At 35.4% G+C, this 24398-nt stretch overlaps 8 protein-coding genes across 12 annotated transcripts; 4 read left to right on the forward strand and 4 right to left on the reverse strand.

Annotated features, from left to right (window-relative positions):
• Positions 1-400: 400 nt before the first annotated feature.
• Positions 401-1659, reverse strand: LOC9320594. The gene is made up of 3 exons (XM_021031419.1): positions 1279-1659; positions 1036-1191; positions 401-950 (listed from the first exon to the last, which is right to left on the reverse strand). The coding sequence occupies exons 1-3, from the start codon at positions 1339-1341 to the stop codon at positions 747-749; spliced, it is 423 nt and encodes a 140-aa protein (XP_020887078.1). The 5' UTR covers positions 1342-1659; the 3' UTR covers positions 401-746.
• Positions 1660-2176: 517 nt separating this feature from the next.
• LOC9318499 (nuclear transcription factor Y subunit A-2) lies at positions 2177-4742 on the reverse strand. 3 transcript variants are annotated; one of them, XM_021033091.1, is made up of 6 exons: positions 4649-4742; positions 4477-4524; positions 3807-4071; positions 3388-3482; positions 3057-3275; positions 2177-2971 (listed from the first exon to the last, which is right to left on the reverse strand). In XM_021033091.1, exons 3-6 carry the CDS (start codon positions 4009-4011, stop codon positions 2603-2605), a joined length of 888 nt encoding a protein of 295 aa, XP_020888750.1. In that variant the 5' UTR covers positions 4012-4071; positions 4477-4524; positions 4649-4742; the 3' UTR covers positions 2177-2602. The 3 variants fall into 3 exon arrangements, with proteins under 3 accessions (XP_020888750.1, XP_020888748.1, XP_020888749.1); XM_021033089.1 differs by lacking the exon at positions 4649-4742 and having other exon boundaries at positions 4477-4642; XM_021033090.1 differs by lacking the exon at positions 4649-4742 and having other exon boundaries at positions 4473-4642.
• A 2702-nt stretch (positions 4743-7444) lies between these two features.
• LOC9320596 (protein DEHYDRATION-INDUCED 19 homolog 3) lies at positions 7445-9816 on the reverse strand. The gene is made up of 5 exons (XM_021031551.1): positions 9481-9816; positions 8878-9020; positions 8512-8589; positions 8140-8405; positions 7445-7887 (listed from the first exon to the last, which is right to left on the reverse strand). Exons 1-5 carry the CDS (start codon positions 9554-9556, stop codon positions 7779-7781), a joined length of 672 nt encoding a protein of 223 aa, XP_020887210.1. The 5' UTR covers positions 9557-9816; the 3' UTR covers positions 7445-7778.
• A 335-nt stretch (positions 9817-10151) lies between these two features.
• On the forward strand, positions 10152-12747 carry LOC9320597 (syntaxin-43). Of its 2 annotated transcripts, none has more exons than XM_021031553.1 (8): positions 10152-10698; positions 10976-11252; positions 11351-11440; positions 11669-11740; positions 11825-11902; positions 11989-12054; positions 12138-12218; positions 12319-12747. In XM_021031553.1, exons 1-8 carry the CDS (start codon positions 10475-10477, stop codon positions 12424-12426), a joined length of 996 nt encoding a protein of 331 aa, XP_020887212.1. In that variant the 5' UTR covers positions 10152-10474; the 3' UTR covers positions 12427-12747. The 2 variants fall into 2 exon arrangements, with proteins under 2 accessions (XP_020887212.1, XP_020887213.1); XM_021031554.1 differs by having other exon boundaries at positions 10154-10698; positions 10979-11252.
• On the reverse strand, positions 12642-17218 carry LOC110230015 (importin subunit alpha-7). The gene is given in 12 exon segments (XM_021031552.1): positions 12642-12898; positions 13164-13293; positions 13295-13570; positions 13813-13940; positions 14042-14170; positions 14399-14477; positions 14553-14716; positions 15155-15340; positions 15601-15732; positions 15823-15917; positions 16120-16198; positions 16866-17218. Coding segments are annotated over 11 exon segments (1584 nt in total). The 5' UTR covers positions 17055-17218; the 3' UTR covers positions 12642-12898; positions 13164-13166.
• A 1830-nt stretch (positions 17219-19048) lies between these two features.
• Positions 19049-20405, forward strand: LOC110229730. Of its 2 annotated transcripts, XM_021030493.1 has the most exons (3): positions 19049-19339; positions 19563-19708; positions 20318-20405. In XM_021030493.1, exons 1-2 carry the CDS (start codon positions 19111-19113, stop codon positions 19706-19708), a joined length of 375 nt encoding a protein of 124 aa, XP_020886152.1. In that variant the 5' UTR covers positions 19049-19110; the 3' UTR covers positions 20318-20405. The 2 variants fall into 2 exon arrangements, with proteins under 2 accessions (XP_020886152.1, XP_020886153.1); XM_021030494.1 differs by lacking the exon at positions 20318-20405 and having other exon boundaries at positions 19563-19890.
• LOC110229731 (defensin-like protein 204) lies at positions 20087-20687 on the forward strand. Its single transcript, XM_021030495.1, has 2 exons — positions 20087-20235; positions 20318-20687. The coding sequence occupies exons 1-2, from the start codon at positions 20169-20171 to the stop codon at positions 20491-20493; spliced, it is 243 nt and encodes an 80-aa protein (XP_020886154.1). The 5' UTR covers positions 20087-20168; the 3' UTR covers positions 20494-20687.
• Positions 20688-21779: 1092 nt separating this feature from the next.
• On the forward strand, positions 21780-22783 carry LOC110230236 (defensin-like protein 205). Its single transcript, XM_021032420.1, is given in 4 exon segments — positions 21780-22172; positions 22174-22211; positions 22375-22439; positions 22441-22783. Coding segments are annotated over 4 exon segments (258 nt in total). The 5' UTR covers positions 21780-22146; the 3' UTR covers positions 22570-22783.
• Positions 22784-24398: the final 1615 nt, after the last annotated feature.

Genomic DNA, 24398 nt, shown 5'->3' on the forward strand with positions numbered 1-24398 from the left:
ACAAATTTGAATCAATATTTATAAATATCATTAATATGCCGCTTTAATACGGGTTAAATCTTCAGTTTATTAACAATTGTCTCGTGGACTCGTGGTATACCGTTACTTAATAACAATTGTACTACAAAAAAATATGAGCATTGATAGCACATGACGATAGCACGGTTTACGTATTTGCTATTAAAAATGGTATTCAGAATTTGGTTACTATTCCATAGCATTTCAAAAACGCTAACTATAGCATAACATTTCAAAAACGCTAAGCTTAATAAAAGCAAAGTGGGAAGCCAAAAATCACATTGGACCGCTGACACTTAACAAAATCACATTAAACTATAATATAAATAAATATTTTATAAGGAAATACAATTTACAAAATATTTTTATACTAATTTTAAAATAAATCATCCCGCGATGTACCATGAATTAAAATCTAGTTGGGTTAATATTGTAATAAGAAAAGTGAAAACCCTAAATGTCTTACAAAGATATTTGATAAATCCTTTACAAATTACAGAAGTATCTGGCGGTGGTTTTATTAATGAGATAGTCAAATAGTAAATTCGACAAGATATACAAAAACAGGTCTTAAATATGTTGCATAAGCGACATAACTTGAAGACCATACAGTTGCTTGAGAAACACACAAATAAAGAGAGAGATAATGTATATAACATGAGTAGAGTTCTATCTCACACAGACACACACAGTAGCTGGAACAAGTGGGTTTTTAGTTACCAAACCCATTATTGTTCTTCACCCGTTTTATGAGCTGGTCTACAGAGGATGGGATAGTTCACGTTTCGAACAACCGTACAACAAACCTTACATTGGTACTCGACAAGAGGCCCATCAGGTTTCTCCTTAGCCATGAATGAAATGTACACCTTTGATTTGGATCCTGCTGTAAATGCACCTCTCAACACTTCCACAAACTCCACATTCAACCGCTTTTCGAAAACAATTAGTTAAAATGTTAGCTTACACATAAATGTATATACAGGCAAGAGAAAAGAAATGTTAGAACTAATAAACCTTGTATTGGTTGAATGTTTTGAGACAGAGACAAGCCATCTCTGCAAAAAACTCGCGGTAGGTTTGGCCGCAACCTGCAGAACGTTCCAAATCTTCGACTGGTTTGAATCGTGAGTAGTTGTACATTGGCATAAGCTCCGGCTCCACGTAAAACCCCTAAAAACCAAAGCACACACGTTACACAAATTAACTCATTATACAGCTAACAAATTTTCATAAATTTAGTTAAAAATTCTATCAAACCTTGCTCTCGGTGAGCTGGCGTTTAAAGCGGCGCCACTTTTGTTCATCCTCTTCATTGGACATTTCATCTTCCTCTTCGGAGGAATCGTACTCGAGACCATCGAAGCTGTCCAAATCCCATTCAGGTTCGACCCACCACTTGGGCTTTATGATGAGTGTTTCTCCAGAGTAAGAGAATTCAGAGTCACTCTCTTCTTCTTCATCGCCGCTTTCATCAACCTCATAGTCGCTCTCTTCTATTTCCTCCGCCGGATCGGTCTCACGTTTTGCAAGGATCGCAAGAGCGAAGGCCAAAGCTTCATCCACGGGTTCTTCAGAGTCAACGTATTCATTATCGCTGCTCTCTTCAACCTCATCGCCGCTCGAGTCTTCCGTGGGTTCTGTTGTGATATAGTATTACACGTGTGGGTTGGCACGTGCGGATTCAAGTGGCAAAATAAGAAGAGTCTGGAATCAATTCGACCCACCACTTGGGCTTTATGATGAGTGTTTCTCCAGAGTAAGAGAATTCAGAGTCACTCTCTTCTTCTTCATCGCCGCTCTCATCAACCTCATAGTCGTTCTCTACTTGTATGGCTAGGTTTCTCTCATCTCGTTTTGCAAGGATCGCAAGAGCGAAGGCCAAAGCTTCATCCACGGGTTCTTCAGAGTCAACGTATTCATTATCGCTGCGTGGTTTGACTGTATCATGTTGTCTCCATCAATTTGCTCGAGTCTCCTTCTGTCGTCGTCTCTGCTACGTATTCTTCGTCTCTGCTACGTATTCTTTGAGGTCCATTGATTATACCGGAGCAAACCCTAGACAATTGGCATTATGAGAAAAGAGAAAACCTAATTGGATTTGGAACAGAGTTTGTTTAATCTGTCTTTGCTGTATAAGTGATGGATTATAAGCAAATAATAACATAAATTCGACCAACTATACAAAAACACACGTCTTAAATATGTTACATAAGCCACATAACTTAAAATTCTTACAGTTGTTTGAGAAACACACAGAGACAGAGAGAGCTACAAAAATCAGATAACAGAGTTTTCTTAACACACACACACACTACTAGTTGGAGCAAGTGGGTTTAGTGACCAAACCCATCATTGTTCTTCACCAGTTTTAACTACTTTCACACAGAAGATTAATCAAAGTTTTTTCACCTGACAGTGAAGTGACCTTAATAGAGAATGAGCCAAAGATGATTTGCCTGTTCACAGCTAAAGCGGATTGGCAAAAAGGAAAATCCTTTATACCAAGAAAAAAAAACTCATTTTCCTTCTTCAAGGCAAGAGTTCTTTATCTCTCTCCGTTTGACTGTGAAACGGTAAAGGATCAGGTTTTGAAATTGCTGCAGCCATTATCCATTCCTGCTGCTGCTGCTATCCACTTGCTAGGCATTACCATGCCACCAAGAGAATGGACTGGAGAACTTAGGAAGTAGTTCATGCTTGTAACTTCTGATCCCGACACATTTAATCCATTCGATAAGTTCATGGTCCCGTTTTCCGGATGAACAACTTCAGAATTCTGAGAGTTACTTTGCTGAGGCTTAGGCTGAGACTGGATCTGCATACTTCCGTCAGCTTTCTTTGCATTGGTTCCGCTTTTTTCCGAGTTCTGACTTTTAGTGTTCAAGAATCTCCCACCGGATCCTCTAGGACGCCGCAATGCATGGAGATGGCGCGAATGATGCATATATGGCTGCAACATACATAACAAGGCAAACACACTAATTAGAAATCATTTGCACAAAAGTATCAAACTAGTTTCTATATGTTATAAATACCTTGCGGCATCTACTACTCAATTTCTTCTGATCAAGAACAGCAGCAGCCTTTGCACGGGACTGGCGTCGCCTTATGATTCCATGGTATTGCTTTGAGTTCACATAGATGGTACTATCTTCCGTTTCCATGGTTAGAGGAAGCATTACCCTGCTCTGAGATCCATAGGCCGAAACAACTCCATAGTACTGTTGTTCCCCATAAGGATACTTTGTGTAGATCTAAATGACCAAAATAAACAGCCAACAAACACTAAAGTACTCAGAAACTAATTAAAGCAAATTGATGATAGGCTTCTTCTTTATATGTTTTTCAATGCGGAAAAGTTTTTACCGGTGGCTGAGTAAATCCAAGTTCCAAGCAAGGCGATTGCATTGAGAAAGTAGCTCCATGAGGCTTTGGCACAAGTCTTGGACTCTTTACATCACCTAATACATACATAATGAAAATTAGTCCAAATCAAATCACAAATGCATTCTTTTAGATTCACAAATACGTACAAAACAAATGACATTTTACAATCCAGAATTTGAACCATAAAAAAAACTTTTCGTAACATCTTTATATCTTGAAGAATCTTAGATTCTCTTTTCAGACAATTTAGCTCAGTCCTGTTCACTCTCATACCTATAAATAACTAGTAAAACATGTACTAGCACTTTCCAAAAAAAGCCACTTTTGACAATTTCAGAAATTTTCACTAGAACCATGTATTTGAGGACATTGAAAGGAGAAGACAAAAGAGAGTTTACCAAGTGAGAAAGCTAAGTGAGTTGCAGAGTTGCTCTGTTTATCCACACCTTGTCCTGTCTCTCCGACAGATCCGACCTTAACACCGGCGAACGAGTCAGAATCGCCGGCGAGACTCTCCGGAGCCAACGGCTGAGATCCAAAAGCAGTCCACCAAGAAGCCTGTGGAGCAGAGAAGAGACCTTCTCTCACAGTTTGCATAGCCATCTCCAAATTCCGATACAAAAGTGAAAAGTGGATATTGCTGAGAAGAAGAAAGATTTGTTCCTATGGAAGATAGATAACAAAACAAAAGTCAACAAAGTAAATAAGAGTTGGATGTGAAATCTTTGTCAAATTTCAAACCCAATTTAGAAAACTTGTAAGAAGAAAAAGGAAAGAACTTTGGGATTGGGTATTACGCAAAACCACACGAATGACAAAACCCATATGTGAATCATCATCAAGAGACAGACTTGTTGTCTAAAGTAAGGAAAAAAGCTTGTGTGAAACGAGAAGATAAGACACAAGAACTGAAATCTTTTTACAGACAAGAGTCCCCAATAGCAAACAAACTCCCAAAAGAAGTAAAATAAAATCCCAAATGTTGGTCAAAATCAAACACACGAAAACCTATGTGAATCTAAAAGAATAAAGCAAAGAAAAAAAGATGAGAGATTGAGTAAAACTTACACAGATGGAGTGATGATAGAGTAGAGAGTAGAGAAGCGCTTCAGATTCCTAGGAAGAGGCAGAGAAAAGCCCAATTGTTAGGAAGCCATATCGGTTCCAAAACAAGAAACAGAGATTCATTCACACACATGAGTAGAGAGAGAGAAAGAGAAAGGAGAAGAGAGAGACGTACCAATATATGAATATTACAAGTGTAGATGACAACTATAGGTTCATCAACCAATCACCTTCAACTTTTATGCTGCTCTATTTTTTTTTTCTACTTTATTTGGAGTTGGAGATATTAATTTAAAACAACTAAAAACAATTGCTCTGGTTTTTATTTTAACTATAGCGTTGGCTTGACGTGCTTTGTTTAAAAAAGCTACAATGATGCCTTGAGGACAAAAAAAGCTACAATGATCCCACTTAAATAACATTTTTTTCATTTTCATTTTTTTCCATTAGGTAAGAGTAGTGCTTGGCTTGTCAATTGCATCGTTTATTATTATGATTGTGGTCCTTGTAAGCTTTTAATTAAAAATTTGTATATGCGTCATACGGAAAAAAGGATCACCACTCAAAAATACTAAATAATTTAAATAAAAATAAAGTAACACTCTGACATCTTCAACAATGACATGCCAATATTTGCTATTATAAGCTCGTGACTCATTCCCTACCAAAACATTATATGAAGTCTACTAGAATCAACCTTGTATAAAGTCTGTAAATAGACCAAACACATATATCACAATAGCATTTCCACTTGTTGAGGATGTTATTCTTAACTAGGTTTCCAAATGATTTTCACACAATTGTCCTTTTGTTTCCTCTTTTGTAATGTTTCTTTAAATAGTTCTAGTTATTTTGTGAACCCGACCGTACATGTGTTATAATAGTTTAGCTCTATAAATATCATTCCGAATACATTAACATGTGTTATATATTTGTAAGAGATTATATAGTAGCTTTGCTTTTAGTTTTGGACTTGATTCGGAAAATTATGGATTAGCTTCCTTGACCTAAGAAGTTAACTTAAGATTTTAAGAGTTTTGTTTATATTAGATGTTTAATTGAACTTAACTAAACTTAAGTTAACTGACTAAAATTTACGAGGAATAGAGGTTAAATTATACTCCATCTGTATCAAAATATAGCTATATGCATACACTTTAAGATTTTTTTTTTAAAAAAAACTATCATTTAATATTTAATTTAATAAAATTAAACCTATAGTACAAAAGACTACCGAATACTAATGGTCATAAAATATCAAATGAATTAAAAAGTTGCATAGAAAATTGTAAACATTTTATATTTTGAAACAAAAAATTCTCTAAAACATCCTATATTTTGAAACAGAAGGAGTAGTTTAGTTGGTTAACTTTAATGCTTGATTTTGGTTTACATGTAGTGCACTAGTGCTTAAGCTTATCCCCACTACCAGCTTTTCTTTCCTCCGAAACACGATAATTAATTGTATTATGCACTTGTTAGTCAGTAATTCTAACAAAAATATCTACTTTCACTAATTAAATATGTAGAAGCTCATTCTAGTTTTAATTAGTTTATCCTAAATATCTAGAGCACATCTTTTTTTTTTGGTTAGTGATCTGAGGTTTTAGTGTAGTTGACTTGATAGAAAAACAACATGAATAACTCATTTTCAAATCATTTTTTCTTTTGTTTAATACTAATATTTTATTAATATTTTTTAGTAAATAATCATAAAGCTAGTATAGAAAAGATATATATATATATATATATATATATATATATATATATATATATATAATCCATTAGCTTTCTTAAAGTGATTTTGCTTTTAAAAAAACCAGTCGCAATAGATATTGTTCATCCTATTCTCCTATGCGATATATTTGTAAGTCACTCAAAGGCTCCACTTGTTCATAAGCTTCCAAAAAACACGATTAATGACTAATATATCACCAACTCTGTTATATGTTCTTAAGAAAATATTGCCTTTTTCCAAAAAAAAATAATAGTATAGAAAAGCTTTAAAATATACGAAATTGACAATCCAACTTTTGAATATGCTCGAAATAACGAAGTATAAAAATGAAGTAGAGCTACCTATGCATTCCACTTGAATGCATGAACTAAGTACACTCAAGTGGAAGTCGAGTGTGTACGTGTATCAGTTTATGGGTATTAAAGGAATTAAAGAACCTTTGCTTACGGCAGTAATAAAGGAATTAAAGAACCTTTGCTTTTAGTTAGGTCACTTCCTTTCCTCAATGCTCGATTTGATCGTTGACAAAACAAAATTCTTTTAACACACAAAAAAATATTAACCGCTGAGACTGAGAAGAAAGAACTACTGTATACGAAAAAAAAAAAAAAAAAAAAGAACTACTGTATACGGTTTTTCTTTCAAAAAAGTTTTATTTTAAATAACTCATTGCAAAACTTGATAAATTCTAGGTTAGTTGGATCCAAACGTGGGTCAATTTACATCTTTGTAAAAATAATTGAATTTGGGCCACCAAAGAGACCGGCCCAGTAGAGAATCTAAAATTTAGAACGGTGGGAAATGTGGAGTTTAGCAAAAGTCCCACATCGGTAACAAGAAGTAAAGGAGGCTTCTAAAACAGAGTATAAATAAGAGAGCCATGCCTCGGAGAAAATCACTTACCTGGACGGGGTCAACTCGCGATCAAGAAGACGAGTGGCCTAGGCTAGTGACTTCCATTGCACATACCGGAAGGGTGCTATGCTTAAGGTCTTCCCTTGAGGAAGAGCCTACGTCATTATTTGTGGCAGAGGGGGTTTGCGTTCGCGCAGCCCCTACCATCTTTTCAGTCTTAAGCTTACTGTTTTCATAGTAATTGGGCTAATTTTGTCTCGTCTTTAGTTACTTTCTGAATACTGCAGCTAACGAGCTTCAGAAATTATTGTACAAGCTAAAAATCTGATTCAAGAAGAAATGTGCCTCTACAAAATCTGAAATCGTTGCCATGACAAGTAGGAACCGATATTTCTCTGTTAAGGAAAGTACAATGCAAACTTTCACAAGCAATGAAACGTAAGACTTTGACTAACCAGATTGTATCAAGGAATTGGAAACGAATGATTGAATGCAAATACGTGAAATAGATACATTTTGTTTTTTCATGACCTACAGGCAATTGGAGCGTTAACCGCAGAAGCTATTAATGTGTTCATAAGTTACACTCATTCATAATCTCTTTCTCTCTCTCCTTTATTTGCTCCCCACAAACAATAATTTCCTACTTTCTCCTGAGACAGAACATGGAGTTTCCTCATTGCTGACAAGTTACCAGAAGCATTTTACTCCATTATAAGCCGTCATCAAGAATCGTAGAGCTCAACAGCTCTCGAACAAACTCACTGCGTTTCAACTTCTGCTTATGATCCTCAGCTGAAAGAGACGGTATTTTTGCATTCCTATCATCCACAAAAAAACTTCATCAGTGATCCATACATGTATGTGTATAAGACTCAACTTGATCATAGAGTTTCAGTTTGGCTCATAAATCCCAGAAGAAAACAGATGAGCAAATGATCCAATGCAAAGTTCAATCAGATCTTTAGAGATTCAACAGTCTTTTGAAATACCGGCACATGTCAGATTTTAACTAACAAGAGTGACCATAAGAGTTTAGGCAAAGCAAATGATGTGAGAAGGAGGAAATATACCCTTCAGGTATACTCTGAGTTAATGGTTTCTTGACAGAACCGGTTTCTGCAGATATACATGACTCCGTTGTGAAGAACCCTTCAGCAATAGGTGAAATGAACGACGATAACAATGGGTCAGCCGCTACATTGGATGATGAGGAAGAAGATACTATACACGAAGATCCTCCAAATAGGCTCTGAAAGTTTCCATCAGGAAACTCTCTCCTTAAGATCGATAACGTGGAATGTGACCCGCCTCTTCTTGATTTTCTCTTGCGGTGCATGTAATATCTCGTTAAGGATGTTACAACACAACCTAACAGCGGAATATAGAAACACTGATATAGAAAATCGATTGTTATATATGAATTAAGAAGAAGAAAAGGATATCTTGAATATATTAGCATGTTGAAGGGTTATATGAGCAACCATGTCAACACCCACCCTAACCGCACAAACTGGACATACCTGCAATAACAATGTTCACTAGATTAAACACTCAGTTGTCAAGGAATCCAAACAAAATCCCCCAAAAAAAGATCCAATAGACACAGCTGATCCTATTATTCCTTCGTGAGTCGGATATAAACATGCCAATATATTCAGTTGCCTTTGTCATATCCTTGAAGCAAACAACAGAGGAACCAACACAGCTCAGTCGAAACTTTGAGAATCATGTGAGAACAGAATTGCATAAACACATTTTTGGCTTCAAATGTGATTAATGGATATATTAAAAGATAAAAAGAAAATTACCCCGGTCTTGGCTTCCATAGGATGATCTTCATCTATGTGGCAGCAGAGAGACACACTATCAAAATAGTCAGAACAGAAAGGGCAAGCAAACTCTTCCCTGAACTCTTCTTCCCCATCTATCTCTTCAAACCCTAAGAATGTATCTGCAATCCCAAAAGCACATCCATCAAATAGATACCGCAAAGCTATAATAAAACAAAGAGAGTAACTGGAATTGCTAAACCCCTACTCTACTTGTGTGGTTACAGTATATGAAACATCTTTCTCTTCTGAGAATAACAACAATATCTTTCAATTTCTCATGTTCACAAACACTGAGCATATATAGTAGCATCACATGAGGAGTAATTGAAATGCTACAAAGACTGCAACTTTGGATATTTTTCATCCATTTTCTCAGAAATCAAGCAAAGGCCGAAGCCAACCAACAACAATCAACAAAACATTGAAAATTTTCTTATCATAACCAAACCATACTTGATCAATCAATAAAATCAGCTACAAAAGGCCACCTTTTTCCTTCATATTTCTCTAGAATCAATTATCAGCCAAATAGTAATCTTTTAGAAGAGAGGGAGAAAATTTGACATCCTTTAAACTAACCAGATCGTGGTGGAAAAGCTAGCTGGTATCTCCTTGTAGCTGAAGCAAGACGATCACTCCATGAATCAGAATCCATTATTGACAAAACTAACCAAATCAAAACCCGGAAAGAAAAAACTCAACAAATAAAGTTATGAAGAAAATGAATCGATTTACGAAAGAAAATGATTCTGGCGTCGGAGTCTGATTATTGTCTGAAGAAATCCAACGAAAATGGTAAAAGACAGATTACAAAGACCACGATTCTGGGTCGGTTTTTAAACAAAGTTTTGTCTTTCTTTTTTTTTTGGCTTCTCCTCATTTTAATTATTTTGGATAGAGAGTGAGAGACAGACGAGTACTATAATAATTTCTTTTATTTCGTTACCTATTTATTGTATTTATAAAAAAAATAAAAACGTTTGCTTTCAATGATGATGAATCTTTCGCGGAAAAATAGAAAAAATGTTGGGCCACTCTCTCTATCTCTCTCTTTTTGTAAAGTCTACGAAAATGCATGCCGTTTTTATCACTTTTACCCGACGTGTAATCTACGTTCAGAAACATGACGTTTATTTGGAAACGTCATGCTGTTGTTCTTTAGACACGTGACGTATTTTAATTGGTTTTTATTATAAGATTTCGCAGTTAAAGATGCACACAAAAGCAGGAGATTTTATTTTTTTGTCAACTGTTTATTGATTATCGATTCACTCGATACTCGATTGGATGTTTTTTTTTAATGAATTTTTCGAAAAAAGAAGACATTTCTATATTGTGAATCTCGGAGCTGTTTTTCTCCGTCGGAGAACTTTGATCCCGCCGGTAATCGGCCGGTTTCCGCCGTCACATTCGTTCTTTTTTCGCGCGTTGTTACGTTGCTTTGTCTATGATGAAACCGCGATCCTGTTCAGATCTATAGCTTTCGATCGGAAGGGAAGCTAAAATCTATCTAGACGCCGAGATCTTGGTTACTTATCACTGAGATTCTTCTAGGGTTTATATTTGAGCTGCTATGGCGACTAGGAATCGTACGCTGTTGTTTAGGAAGTACAGAAGCTCTCTAAGGAGCGTTCGTGCTCCAATGGGGTCGTCTTCGTCGTCGACGGTAACGGAGCACACTTCGTTGACCGGAGCTAAATCCGGCTTAGGCCCGGTGATCGAGATGGCGAGCACGTCTCTATTGAATCCGAATCGGTCTTATGCTCCAGTCAGTACCGAGGATCCTGGTAATTCGAGGTACTTCTCTTCCCCTCTCTCTCTCTCGCTGCCATTGAAATGTTATAAATTTGGTGATTGCATAAGAAATTAATCACTTCATGTAGTTGCTAGTGTGAGTTTCAACATTGGTGTCATCCTGAGCACGAATGTTTCTTATGGATTTGGAATTGGTAGCTAGATGTTCAACTTTGTTGTTTCAGCTACTTATTGAGTATGAAGATAATAGCAATTGAATATATTTTTGTGGCCTTATTTGTTAAACTGAAAGTTTTGCTTCTTGTTTCCAATGTCCTAGTAGAGGTACAATAACAGTGGGATTACCACCAGATTGGGTTGATGTATCTGAGGAGATTTCAGTTTACATTCAACGTGCAAGAACCAAAATGGCTGAATTGGGAAAGGCTCATGCGAAAGCGTTGATGCCTTCGTTTGGGGATGGTAAAGAAGATCAACATCAAATCGAGTCTTTGACACAAGAGATCACCTTCCTATTGAAGAAATCTGAGAAGCAACTTCAGAGGCTTTCTGCAGCTGGACCTTCTGAAGATTCAAATGTCAGAAAAAACGTCCAGGTTGGTTTGGTGTACTTGACTTGATGTGTCTCTTAAACGCATGTCCTTTTATTTTCCATCAACATTTTCAACTTTTAGTCTCTTGTATTTAATAACAGCGATCTCTTGCTACTGATCTCCAAAACCTTTCTATGGAGCTACGCAAGAAACAGTCTACATATTTGAAACGTTTGAGACTACAAAAAGAGGTATGCAATGAGCATTTTACATTTCCTATGCTCAAGCCTCAAGGCTTCACTATTTGTAATTCTGAGTTGCTCTGGACTTTCTCGATCTGTTCTGCAGCTGCACTCTAATATATTTTGTTTTTATGAATTTCTAGATTCTCTTGTTAGTTATTTCTACGATTTTCAGGACAATTATATTTTCTTTATTTCCAAGAAACTTTGACTCCTGGCTGTGATGTGTATTATCAGGATGGATCGGATATAGAGATGAATCTGAACGGAAGCAGCTATAATGCAGAAGATGATGACTTTGATGATATGGTATGATGCCTTTGTCACAATCCTATACCCATAATTCATCTTTATATATGTCTGTAATAATGCAAGATGTGAATTTCACTACAGGTATTTAGTGAGCATCAAATAAGCAAGATAAAAAAGAGTGAGGAAATATCAGTAGAGAGGGAGAAAGAGATTCAACAGGTTAGTGTTTGCAACTCTTAATTGTTAGCCTATTTCATACACAATCATAATCTTGTCACTTTCTTCTTGTTCTGCTTCATCTACAGGTTGTCGAATCCGTAAGCGAGCTTGCTCAGATCATGAAGGATCTTTCCGCGCTTGTGATAGACCAGGTATAACACTATAACTGTTGTCTAGCTTCTGAGCCACTGATTCTAGAAATACTATAACTTGAGAGCAAAACTTGTCATGACAGGGTACGATAGTTGATCGGATTGACTATAATATCCAGAACGTTGCTAGTACCGTCGACGATGGTCTCAAACAGCTGCAAAAGGTAAACTTTTTTTACGATCAGTGTGTATAATAATACTCACTCTCTCTCTCACCATAAAATGCCTAAATTTTTAAGTGGAATCGTTTGTGAATCTCCACAGGCGGAACGTACACAGAGACAAGGAGGTATGGTGATGTGTGCATCTGTTCTTGTCATTCTCTGCTTCATCATGCTGGTACTCTTAATCCTCAAGGAGATTCTCTTGTGACACAAGGAGATCCCTCATTATTTTTATTCTTTTGAAACAAGAACACCACATTTTTGCGTTGCGGAGTGTTCTCTATCCACAAATTGGTCCGAAGAGAAAAACGAACTGTGTTGTCTATCTGGCTCGCTGGCTTTAATTTACTGCAGCTTCTTCTGGATTTTTTTTTTACTTCTTATGGCGTTTACATAGGAGAACATTATCACTTTTGTATTGAGTGTTTGTAACTTGGCTTCTTACGAGTTTATAATGATTTATTTACATGTAAAGAAATTAACCATGATTTTAAGAATCTATGGAGAAGAGATCAGATAGAACTGTAAAGTTTGTTCCTGATTACAAACTACTACTACGTACTGACAACATTGTCATTACTATATAAAGCAAGCAATTTAGTCTCTAACCTTGATTTTCAGTTAGTGACTTAGTGTTATGAACAGATGAGCTGAGTGTATGTTTGCCACACCCCCTTGTCCTGAATCATCAGTAAGACATTAAACAAGAGATGAAGCTTTTATATGAGACTACACCGAACTAAAGTAAAATTCATCAAACAAAACCGAAACAAAATTGCTTGGTTTGGGTTTTGTTAAGTTTCTCTCAGGACGCAGGCTAAACAAAACCAAACCATACTCTCTGATCTAAAACAAAACGGAGGTAATCGGAGCTTGTTCCTACTTAGTCCATAAAGAGCAAGCAAAAAACCAAGTGAAGTTACCAAAAGGAAATATAAGTGTTACCTCTTAAGGTCTGCAGTGCATCTCACTTAGAGTGCCTGAGGGTGTTGGCATGTTTACAAAGTTGTCAAGTGGGAAATATACCATGTCTTGTTGTCCTTGATCTTCTTCTTCTTCTTCTTCTTCTTCTTGTTTCAAGAATCTTCACCGCCGTTTCGTAGATGTCATTGTTCTCATGAGATTGCAGGCCCTCGATTTTCTCCAGTCCCTCTGCCTCTTCTATTAGCTGAGCATGTGGGTTTACATTTGTTTGAGGACATTGGTAAATACCTTCAGCGTGTCTTGAGCTGAAAACTTCTCCCACCTTCAGTATTTTCTCGAGTGCTTCTAAATAAACCATGACAAGTTGAGTATCTGAGGATGTAAGAAGATCGCACAACGGTTTGATGCATTCTTGCTTTACTAGAAACCTATCCAGACATTAGCAGATCGCATGAGAGGTTTGGAAGGAAACAAACAAACCCACATGCATTAGAGAAGTATCAAACAACCTGCTGAAAACTCTACCAAGAAAAGTTGAAATAAATTCAATGGAATGAGACCCATAAGATTTGGTTCTGCTGTTTGAACTCTTTTCATGACTACATCTAGACTACTGAATATTTGATGGTCTATATAGTTCTAGTTTTGTATAGAGTTTTGTTCTACGTACATGATTTGCTTGTAAGAGCCTCCAGCTATGGCGTTGCAGATAGCCCAGGCAGCTTCCTTCTTGACGTCGTGCTCAGAGTTTTGGAGCAGATTAACAAGTGCAGGACATATATCAGCATCAAAGACAGCCTATGGAAAGATAATAAACAAGTGCAGACATATATTCAGAGCAACATCTAAATTAGGCTTGCGATTAAAAAGAGAAGTTCAGAGTCGATATATAGGCTAACCTGAATCTGTGACTGACAACCAGCAGTGATATTAGAGACTGCCCAACAAGCTTCCTTCCTGATGGTCTTGTTATAGGATCCCCTTAGAAGATTTAGCAAGCATGGGAGCGCTTGAAGATCAATTATATGCTAAGAAAATCACAAAGAACAAACTTTCTGAGAACACACTTGTGATAAATAATCAAATATTGTTTGAATTTTTAGTTGACAAAGATAATTTGAATTTTTAGTTGACAAAGATAAACAGAAAAAAGCCAGTAACAGTAGAATATCCAGCGCAAAAAGGAAAAAGAGCAGGGATAATATTAAAAAGCGATACTAATACTAAATTTGTATCTCTGGCCGTTTGTTTACTACCTGAGTTTGACTATCGTTTCCAGTTACAATATTTCCAATGGTGCGAAGAGCGGGAGTGATAACTGAAGGCGAACGGTGGCTGTTCAGAAAGCAAAAAGCCATCAGAATCTATGACTCTGGATTTTTTTGGTTAGCTAAAGTCCTGAACACTCACACCGAAAGACCAATAAGTCGTGCACAAACATTGGCTTCTATCACGGCTTGTATTTTTTCATTTGAACCATCAGAAAGATACACCAGCGCCCAACACGTGTAAGCCAAGAGCTCCTTGTCATCTAATCGAATGAGTTGTGCAAGAGCTGGTAATGCAGCACTCACCTGTGAACATTTCGTAATAAGTAAGATGTCTAAAAGAATACGACATTCATCAAATCCAATCAGAAAAAAACTAAACACGCAAAGAAAATTAGCAGGATAACTACAGCAGTGTGGATCACAAAGTTAAGGTCAAGCAACCATAAAGAGAGCGTGAAAGGTTTTCAAGATGTATTTATTACTGCCAGAACAAAACCTTCAGGTGCCCTGGTTACAATGATCATATGACAAAAAAAAATTCTTGGGGATTGTCCTCAACCAAGAATCAAACCTTGTTACCAGAGTTTTTACAGTATTAAATATTCCAGTGCTAAACAGGCCTTGATCACCATAATTTGGACTACAGCCGGATAACATCTCTTAAATATGCTGGACCACAATATATTGAGAGTGCAAGAGAAGGAGGTGCTATAACAAAGCTCACTTTGATTCAAACCTCACCTGATCAAATGGAGGCTGAGGCTTTCCTCTGCAAAGATTAGACAAAGTCCAAGCGGCGTTTACAAGCATAGAAAGTTTGGCTCCATGGTTTAACTGCAACAGCAGAGAAGGTAGAGCTCCATGTCCAAGGACTATATCACGGCATCTCGGAGAGTCTCCAGAAATATTTCCTAATGCCCAAACAACCTGATTGTCCAAGAATACCAAAGAATTGCAACTGGATTACGGGAGGGGAACAATATACTCGACAATATATATTAAACCTACAACTATATGTAGTCTAAACTTGTATCTTCTTTAAGAAATTTGCTTTCCATTTATTGATCTTGGTCATTTTCTTTATCTTTAAAGTTTATCAATTGCAGAACCAACCACAGGCTCTTAGCAGTCAAAATATTTTGAGAACAACATAGCATGCATGATGATCAATCACCACTTCAATATACCTGCTCACGGACCCCATCGTATGGCGAGTTGAGAAGTCTCACTAGTATTGCAACAGCTCCATGATCAATCACCACTTCGGTATTCTCAGATGTTCCAGATGCAATATTTGTTAAAGCCCAAGCCGCTTCAAACTATAAAATTTGTTCCACAAACCGAAACTCATTGACCTTGTGAAGCTAGGGATAAAACTAGATTGAATGTACAGGTGTATCGAAGCTAACCTGAAGCTGGGGGAAGTCATCCCATGTTAGGAACTCCACAAAGCGTGGAACCAAACCGGCCTGTATAACTTCTTCAACGCGTAAGTTAAACATTTCTACCAAAATAACATAAAATAGCATTAGAGAGAGTGAATACATCGTTATAGCTTTAGTTTCATATCAAACTACATTACAGTCTAACATTATAAATTTGGAAAGTTTTGCTGTGGCTCATTTAGCAATTGCAATAGCTCGTTTATGTCTTAGCAACCGATGTATCAAATCTGTTAGTAAATAAGTTAATGGGATGTCTCTCACCACCACAAAGTAACGTTCTGATCTGAGTAGTAGCCTCAATCAACAGATCCCTCTTGTCAGACCAAATACAGCTTATCAACTGTAACCAATCGAACATACAAACTACTCAAAAATGGAAAAAATTATCCAATATACAAAATGTAATCTCCCATTCCAAAAATTTCAGTCACCATTATCATATTTCAGAACATGCAAAAGAAAAATCTTCAGTTCAAAAATAAATATGGAAAGTCTTGAAGTGCTCATACTGGGAATTTTAAGCATTAACCGAATTCCATAGCATTTAGATCCTTCAGAAGTCAACTACAAAATACCAAAGCTATGTAGCTCATTCTGATAATTCTAGGACTATTAAACCAAATTTCAGAACATGCAAATTCTTCATAAACCAAAAGCAATCATGAAAAATTAGTAGCTCACTCTGAGAATTTCAAAATGTCAGGAGGCAATCCAAATCGTATATCGAGAATTCAAGCATCAAAGTCAAATTTCACAACGCAACAGGTCAAGAAATCCGAAATCCCATATTTGACATAATAACTCGAATCGACAAATTAAGAACACCAAATTCAACACAATTAGAAACGCAAAATCGATCGGAACTGTATATATCATTTCAAAACTTGTAACACCAGAAGCATGCATCTATGAATCAATGTTATCAATCTCCAGAAATTATCTGCCAAATTCATCAATCTCCAGATTTCCGCGACGAAAATACAAAATGTTAAAAATGCCAAACTGACCTTCTGGTCAAGAGAATCAGCGGACGGAGAATGAGGAAGAGCCTCGCGACGCTTCTTAAGCAAGCTCTCTTCTCTCTTAGCTTTGCGGATCTCAACCATGTCATCCTCTCTTCGCCGCCGTCCACCAACTCCGTCAACCACCGCCTTGTACCCGCTCCTCCGTACTGACATCGTCTCTCCTCCCTTCATCTTTTGATCTCTCGCTTCCCTACCAAATGATTTCGACGGTTTTATGCGACCAAAATCAAATTCCCACGAAAGCAACGAAACAGGCCCACACTAGAAACACACTAAATTTTAATTTTTAGGGTAAAATCGTTATTTAAAAACATTAGGGGGTCAAATTCGAATTTGTAAGACAAGTTAGGGAGAACAAATATTAATTAAAAAAAAAAGCGTTCGTTCCCGCCTATATTCTGTTACAGATATCTATACTAGTATAATCGCAGCACTTTTTGTGACGGGTGGGTAAAAAAGCTTTCGGGTATATCGGATATCCGACCCATTTTAAAAATTCCTTCACAAAAAATTTGTTGGGTCGGGTTATATTTAACCTAACTCATACACCGGATATTCCATATTTAATAATTTAGATTTTTAGAAGATTTTATTAAGATTTATAATTATGATTCTCCTATCATCTTTGTTTGATTTGTTTTTAACTGTTTTGAATCATCATATAATACATAAAGTAAAAAAAAAAAATCAATTTTTTTTCTGCATATACTGTGATTCGAAATTTTAAAAACGGACATATATTATCCAATTGACAAAAATGTGTGTTCAACGTTCTACATCGATTAAAATATTTAGACAATGATTCAGAATCATATCATAAATAAGAACATTAATAAAATAAATGAGTTTTTTGGCGGGATGGGTTTGGCGGGACGGGTTTTTGAATCAACAATAATAAAAAGATTAAAATATCATTAATCCGCCGTTTCTTATTTTTTTTAATACAAATCACAGGACGGGTTAAGAAATTACGGAACGGGTTATATTTCGGAAATGATTTATATGGTGGACGAATTTGAATCAATATTTATATACCGCTTTAATACGGGTTAAATCCTCAGTTTATTAATAATTATCTCGTGAACTCGTGGTATACCGTTATTTAATAACAATTGTAAACTATAATATAAATAAATATGTTATAAGGAGATACAATTTACAAAATATTTTTATACTAACTTTAAAATTAAATCATCCCATAGTGTACCGCGGGTTAAAATCTAGTTAATGTATAAAATTTTACTATTATTTGTTGTGATATATATCGTATGGAATTAATTGGGCAAATAGACAAGTGGCACGAAGTTAATAGAAGCTTCGATTATTTTTAAAAAGTTCATATTTTAAATATGGAATCTACGATTGAGTCAATACTATAGGACAAATAACAAATGTAAATTGGAAACGTGTATCATTTTTTTTTTTTTTATCATCCGAAATTAATTAGAGTTCAAAAGAGCCATTCATGTGGAATGTTGTTTACAAATGTGATATGAAGCGGTTCTGTACGAATTTTCGTGCTAGATGATCCGCTTTTACATTAGCTTTGCGAAAAAACGTGTATCATCATCATCTGATTATTCAGTTTTTAACAATCGACGTTTAGTGGAATATGAATGTCTTGTGGCGTAAAATACCTTCAAATGTTAATGATATATATACACATTGCTGTGATTATGGTGAGTTTGATGATTTCGTATAATACATAAAAAAGAAGAAAATATATTAATTGGAGCAAATAGCCTTTGCTAAAGTTTTTTTTTTTTGTATACTAATTGTGTGAATATGTAAATATAATCTTAAGACAATCATCTTACTAGTGTGCAGAGTCCATGATCCTGCATTATCCGCATAGTGCACATTGCAGTGCAATATGGGTCGGACCCTTGTGTTGACCCGTAACCAAGAGAAATTTACTGAACGAGAAAAAAAAAAGAGAGACCATATCTATTTCTAATTAAGGTCAAGATAAAGTGTTATAGTTTGTATTGAGATATATAGTTGAAAAGTTATCCTTCGTCAAAAGTTATTTTTCTTCTATTTTTGATCATTTTGTTGTAACAAAGTTTTATTTTGATTTTCCACCGCATATTACCTCTTCCGAAATACAAGCTTTTTAATCAAGCATTATAGAGAGATGCTGTTTACTCGTAATATAAAAGCAGAAAAAATAAAACAAAAGAATTAGGAGAGGAAAAAGGAAAAAAAAAAGAAAGACAAAACCGAGATGGAGGATTTCCAATCTCCTAGAATGCGATCTTACACATCGTATGAAGGAGATAGGAACCTCCAACTGGTTAATCCTGTAGATTTAAGAGCGGTCAGAGGGATTTATATTGTTAGAGAATCGAGGCGTAATCGACCTCCGATGACATCGGATTTATGGCGCAAGATGTCTTACAAAGACTTGCCCGTTAGACCCAGAAGATCCTCTTCTCATTCAACATCGTTTAAGGGTAACTAAAAAATGAATCATATGATTATTGATGAATACAACTAAATTTTGTGTTTTCGTTTGATTGCAAAAGTTACAAATAATGATTCTAGTGGTATAACATATAAACAAGTCATTTGCGTTTAAAAGAATCATTGCTATATAATAATCCTAATGTTAAATATGGGGTGTTATAATGTTTTTAATATTATGGAATGTTTTGTTTATGTAATAATCGATCGGAGGATGGTGGAACGATCCGGAGTTAAAGAGAAAGAGACGAGTGGCTAAATACAAATTTTATTCAGCCGAAGGAAAGATGAAGATACCTTTGAGAAAGAGTTACAAATGGATTAAGATCCAATGCTCGAAGATTATTCATGGAATATAGGTCTCTCTCTCTCTCTCTACTCTGTTTTATCTGTTTAGAAGTTTGTTTTGAAAAAGTATTAAATCATGTATCTAATTTAATTTATTTTATTCATTCTGTAATAATTGTGTTCATTGTGTATTTCTATGACATTCAATTAACTTGCACATCCAGAAAATAAATAAATACGACTACATTTATATTGTTTGTTCGTTTTTTAATTAAACACAATTTTTTAAAAAAATGTGGAAATGATCAAGTGGGTTTTAAAAGCAAGTATGGATTTAAGAGATATGGCTTAAAGGCTATCTATCTACGTGAGAACGAAACGACGACGTTGTGAATCTAGTGCATATAATGTCAACAAAATTTTGTTATAAATAGATTACAGCCCCCATTGATTAGTATCACCCAAATTTCTATAAACAGAAAGAAACAATTTATTAAGTTTAAGAAAAAAAAAAGCAAAAGCTACGAACATATGGCAAAAACCTTCAGTTCCATCTGCTTCACCACTCTTTTGCTCGTTGTGTTGTTAATCTCCGCCGGTAATTCCTAAACTTTCAAATGCATGCATAACTTTACACAAACATGTGATCTTAATTTAATTTGAATGGATGTTATATATAGAAATCCCGAAGAGCAAGGGCAACTGCGATCACTTTTTAGGCGAAGCCCCTGTATACCCATGTAAGGAAAAAGCTTGTAAATCCGTATGCAAGGAGCACTACCACCACGCATGTAAAGGAGAGTGCGAGTATCATGGCCGCGAAGTGCATTGCCACTGCTACGGTGACTATCACTGAAGTTTTACTAATAAACTCGTGTATCCAATAAAGAAAAGATAAGATCGTGTCTCTATATATAATGTAAGAAGTTGTTTTCTTTCAAATAAAATAATAGGACGAAGCCGATGACTGCTTCCTCCCTATACTTCTATAGTAAGATCATGTTGTATCCTGTTTCGTTTTAATAATAAACTTGTTTTATGTTATGTCTACTCAATTTAATTTTTTACCATTTTAGATCAAAACATACCACTGATACCATCATCGTCTTGATGATTTACTACTTCTTCCGTTCTCAATACTAAATTTTTTGTAGAAACAAGTGCTTCACAAATTAAAGATAGAGATTATATAACTCTCCAAATACACTACCTGTTTTATTTCTTGTTTTGGTAAATACTAAATAACTCTAACTTAAGAAAGATCATTGACCAATTCTGGCCACTACTCATTTTCCAATATCTAGAAGTTTTTAACCTAATGGAAATATATAGAAAATTCAAAATATTTTTGCTGGTAATTCTTGTACTTTTCTGCATTATCTTATATATATATTTCTTAAAAAATAATCATTAGTATTATTTTAAAAAAAAAAACTAGCTAGGAATCATTAGTTCTGGACAAAACTGAAAAAAATATTTTTTTCTAACCAAATGTCTAAAACAATAAAAATTAAGAAAGGCTATTTTAATATTCTAGAATTACAAGAGTTAGGGGAGAAGGATTTGACCTTAAGCTTTTGAAAAAAGTCCAAAGAAAATATCTCACCGGAGTAATTAGAGAAATTAATGAATAGAGGACTTTCATTAAGAACTAGAATCAAGTGGCCATTGAGCCGAGCTAGGAAACAGTTAATGGGATCAAACTACCTCTACAGATTTAGGAACAGTAACTTTGAATTTAATTTTTTACCCCTCAATAAAACGAAATGTTGAGACCCAACATTTTTAAAAATATTCCACATTTGCATAATACCCCACAAGCTCCTGCTGCTCTCCTTTGAAGATTTCGACCAATTTCCAAAGGCTTCCACCGCCATTACCACCCCCACCCTTTTACCTGCTTAATTCATTTCTTCCTCGAACAACCACTTCTTCCTTCAACTTCTCTCAAACACTTTATCTTACGGGAGAACCACTATGGGCGGTGGTTTCCCGCAAAGAATCTTCTTTATCCGATTTCAATCCTTTTTCAACCTCTTATCTTCACATTTGACTTATTTTCTTGTGTTTGAGGTCTTTAAAAAGTGTTATAAACTTCGAGAGCCTTTGAATAAATCATAAGTGATTTATGTATTGAATCCTTTATCTTTCGTGAATGGTGCTCAGTTAAGAAGGACTCTCTCAAGCCTTTGAGCTTTGTCAACCTTCACAAACCTGTATTTTTGAGAGTTTCTTTCACTTCACTTCTTGTAGCATTATGTTATCTATCTCGTTTTTACTTTTTAGTAAAAAAATCTTAGTAAAAAGACAAATGCGTTCAATACAAAGCACTGTTTGATAGGGATATTATCAAATGGGCCGAAATGGCTTATAACGTGAGACTGAAAGTCAACGGAATTTTACTATAAATAGATTACAACCCCCATTAAGTAGTATCACCCAAGTTTCTGAAAACAGTAGAGAAACACTTATTTAAGCATACAAAGAAAAGAAAGCAAAAGCTAAAGAAATGGCAAAGAACCTCAATTTCATCTGCCACCACTCTTCTGCTCGTTCTCTTGTTCATTTCGGCCGGTAATTAATTTCGGTTCTAGCTAGTCTTTCTAAGTTGTTCATATGCATGCATAAATTTATACATATATCAATTAAGAAACATATCATTTTGAATGTAACTTCTTCTTTTTCAGTCTCAACCTAGTCTAATTTGGAATATAATGGATGTTCAATATTTCTGCAGAGATCCCGAAGACTGAGGCTAATTGTGATACGTATTTAGGCGAAGCCACAGTGTCTTACCCATGTAGGGAGGGAAAGAGAGTGTGAAGCCAAATGCTATGAGCATTACCCGCACTCATGTAGAGGAGAGTGTGAGCATCATGACCACGTAGTGCATACCCACGAAGAAGAGCATTGCCACTGCTACGGTCGTTGAAATATTTTACAAATGAACTCGTATCCAATAACAAATAAGATTGTATCTCTATAATGTAAGTGTGGTTTCGTTCCAATGTAAGGGTATGTGTGTAAGTTGTTTGTTTCTGTTAAAAACAGTAGGACGAAGCTAATGGCGGCTTCTCTCTACGTCTATAATAAGATCATCTTGTATGCGTTGCTTTTAATAATAAAATTGTTTTGTGATTTGTCTACGTAATTTGATTATTAAAGTTTTTAGATCAAAACATACAATCCTCGTCTTGATGGTCTCCGTTCACAATACCATTTGATATTTCTTCCTCCATGTCTTAATGTTAGTCTGTTAGATGTTTTAGTAAGAAATTGTTTCACAAATTAAGATAAATGTTTTATATTTTCAATGTAAAAATTAAAGTTATCTAAAATAAATGAACCAATGAGCGTTATATCAGGAGTTGCATTAACCTTTTCTATTAAGTATGAAAAGTGTGAAACAACTAAAACAGATGGAGTACAATGTACATGTTAGTTTTTTTTTTTATTGTGTTTTGGGATGTTGCATTAGTGAGTTTGAATATTTGATTATCTTAAATAGTTTTCTATGGTGACACTATAATTGTTTAGTGACACTAAACTTTTAAGTTTGGTCGTTATAGAAATTTAAAAAAAAAAACACTTATAAGTGTGACTAATTTTTTCGTTCTTCTACGTCGATTACTGAAATTAAGATATCATGACTAAAACTACAAAATGACATACGAAAATGAAAGTATCAATGCACACTCATTCAGTTTTGGTTTATTTCTTTCTTGGTTAATAAATTTCACTTAAAGAAAGATTGAGGCAACCAATTCGGTCTAAAGACATATATATATTTGCCAACATAGCAAGATATAGTACACTCAAAAAAAAAAGAAAAAGAAAGATAGTACACTCATTTAGTTTATTTTGGTTTATTTCTCTCATTATGATTGTTTTAGTACACTCATTTAGGCACTTTTATTCCTAACAAGTACATATAGAGCTTAGCCGAATGGAAATTTACAACAACAAAAAAAGGGAAAAACGGTCTATTTCCCCACGAGAACTATCGCATCACGATAGATAGAGCCCAAAGTATGACCCCGATCTATATATCTCTGAAAGAAAAGTTCTATACCTATTTCTCCCCGACACAAAAGTTCTGTATCTAAATCTCCCCGAATTAATAGTTCTAGATCTATTAAACCATAATCCTGGGTTTCGTTGGTTTATTTTATATTTAACCAATTATTGAAAAACTAAACCCAATTAAACCAAAGAAAACCAAATTTTCTTAATATCTCTCTCTTCCCAGAGAATTGCACACAGAGAGTAAGATCGGGGCATTGGCTGAGAAGGAAACCCCACCAATCGTACTTCAATTCGCTCCATTGAACAGTTCCGTCTACGAAGGTTTCTGGTATAGCTTCTCGTCTTTGAAACTTGATAAACATGGAATCGATAATTCTCCGATTCCAATCACCGGTAAACACATAAAAACATCAATTTTAACAGAAATTCAAAGATTATATGCTAGAGAAACAAAAAAAAAAAGTTGAGAACTCTGGTTTTATTGGAGGAAAGATCAAGACTTTGCAAAGCTGGGAGAGTTATACTTCTTTGGATTTCGCCGGAGAGATCATTAGAACTCAAATCAAGAGTCTGTAGATTCACCAAGTTGAAAATCGGAACTGGGATCGAGTCTTTGATGAAATTCTGAGACCGATTAAGAACCTAATCTCAACTAGCTTCTTGAGAGATTCAGTCAATTTCTCCGACAACTATTTGTTCACGAGCTCCAATTTAGTAACCCTTCCGGTGTCTGGA

The sequence above is a fragment of the Arabidopsis lyrata genome, assembly GCF_000004255.2.
Source record: "Arabidopsis lyrata subsp. lyrata unplaced genomic scaffold ARALYscaffold_3, whole genome shotgun sequence".
Classification (NCBI taxonomy): domain Eukaryota; kingdom Viridiplantae; phylum Streptophyta; class Magnoliopsida; order Brassicales; family Brassicaceae; genus Arabidopsis; species Arabidopsis lyrata.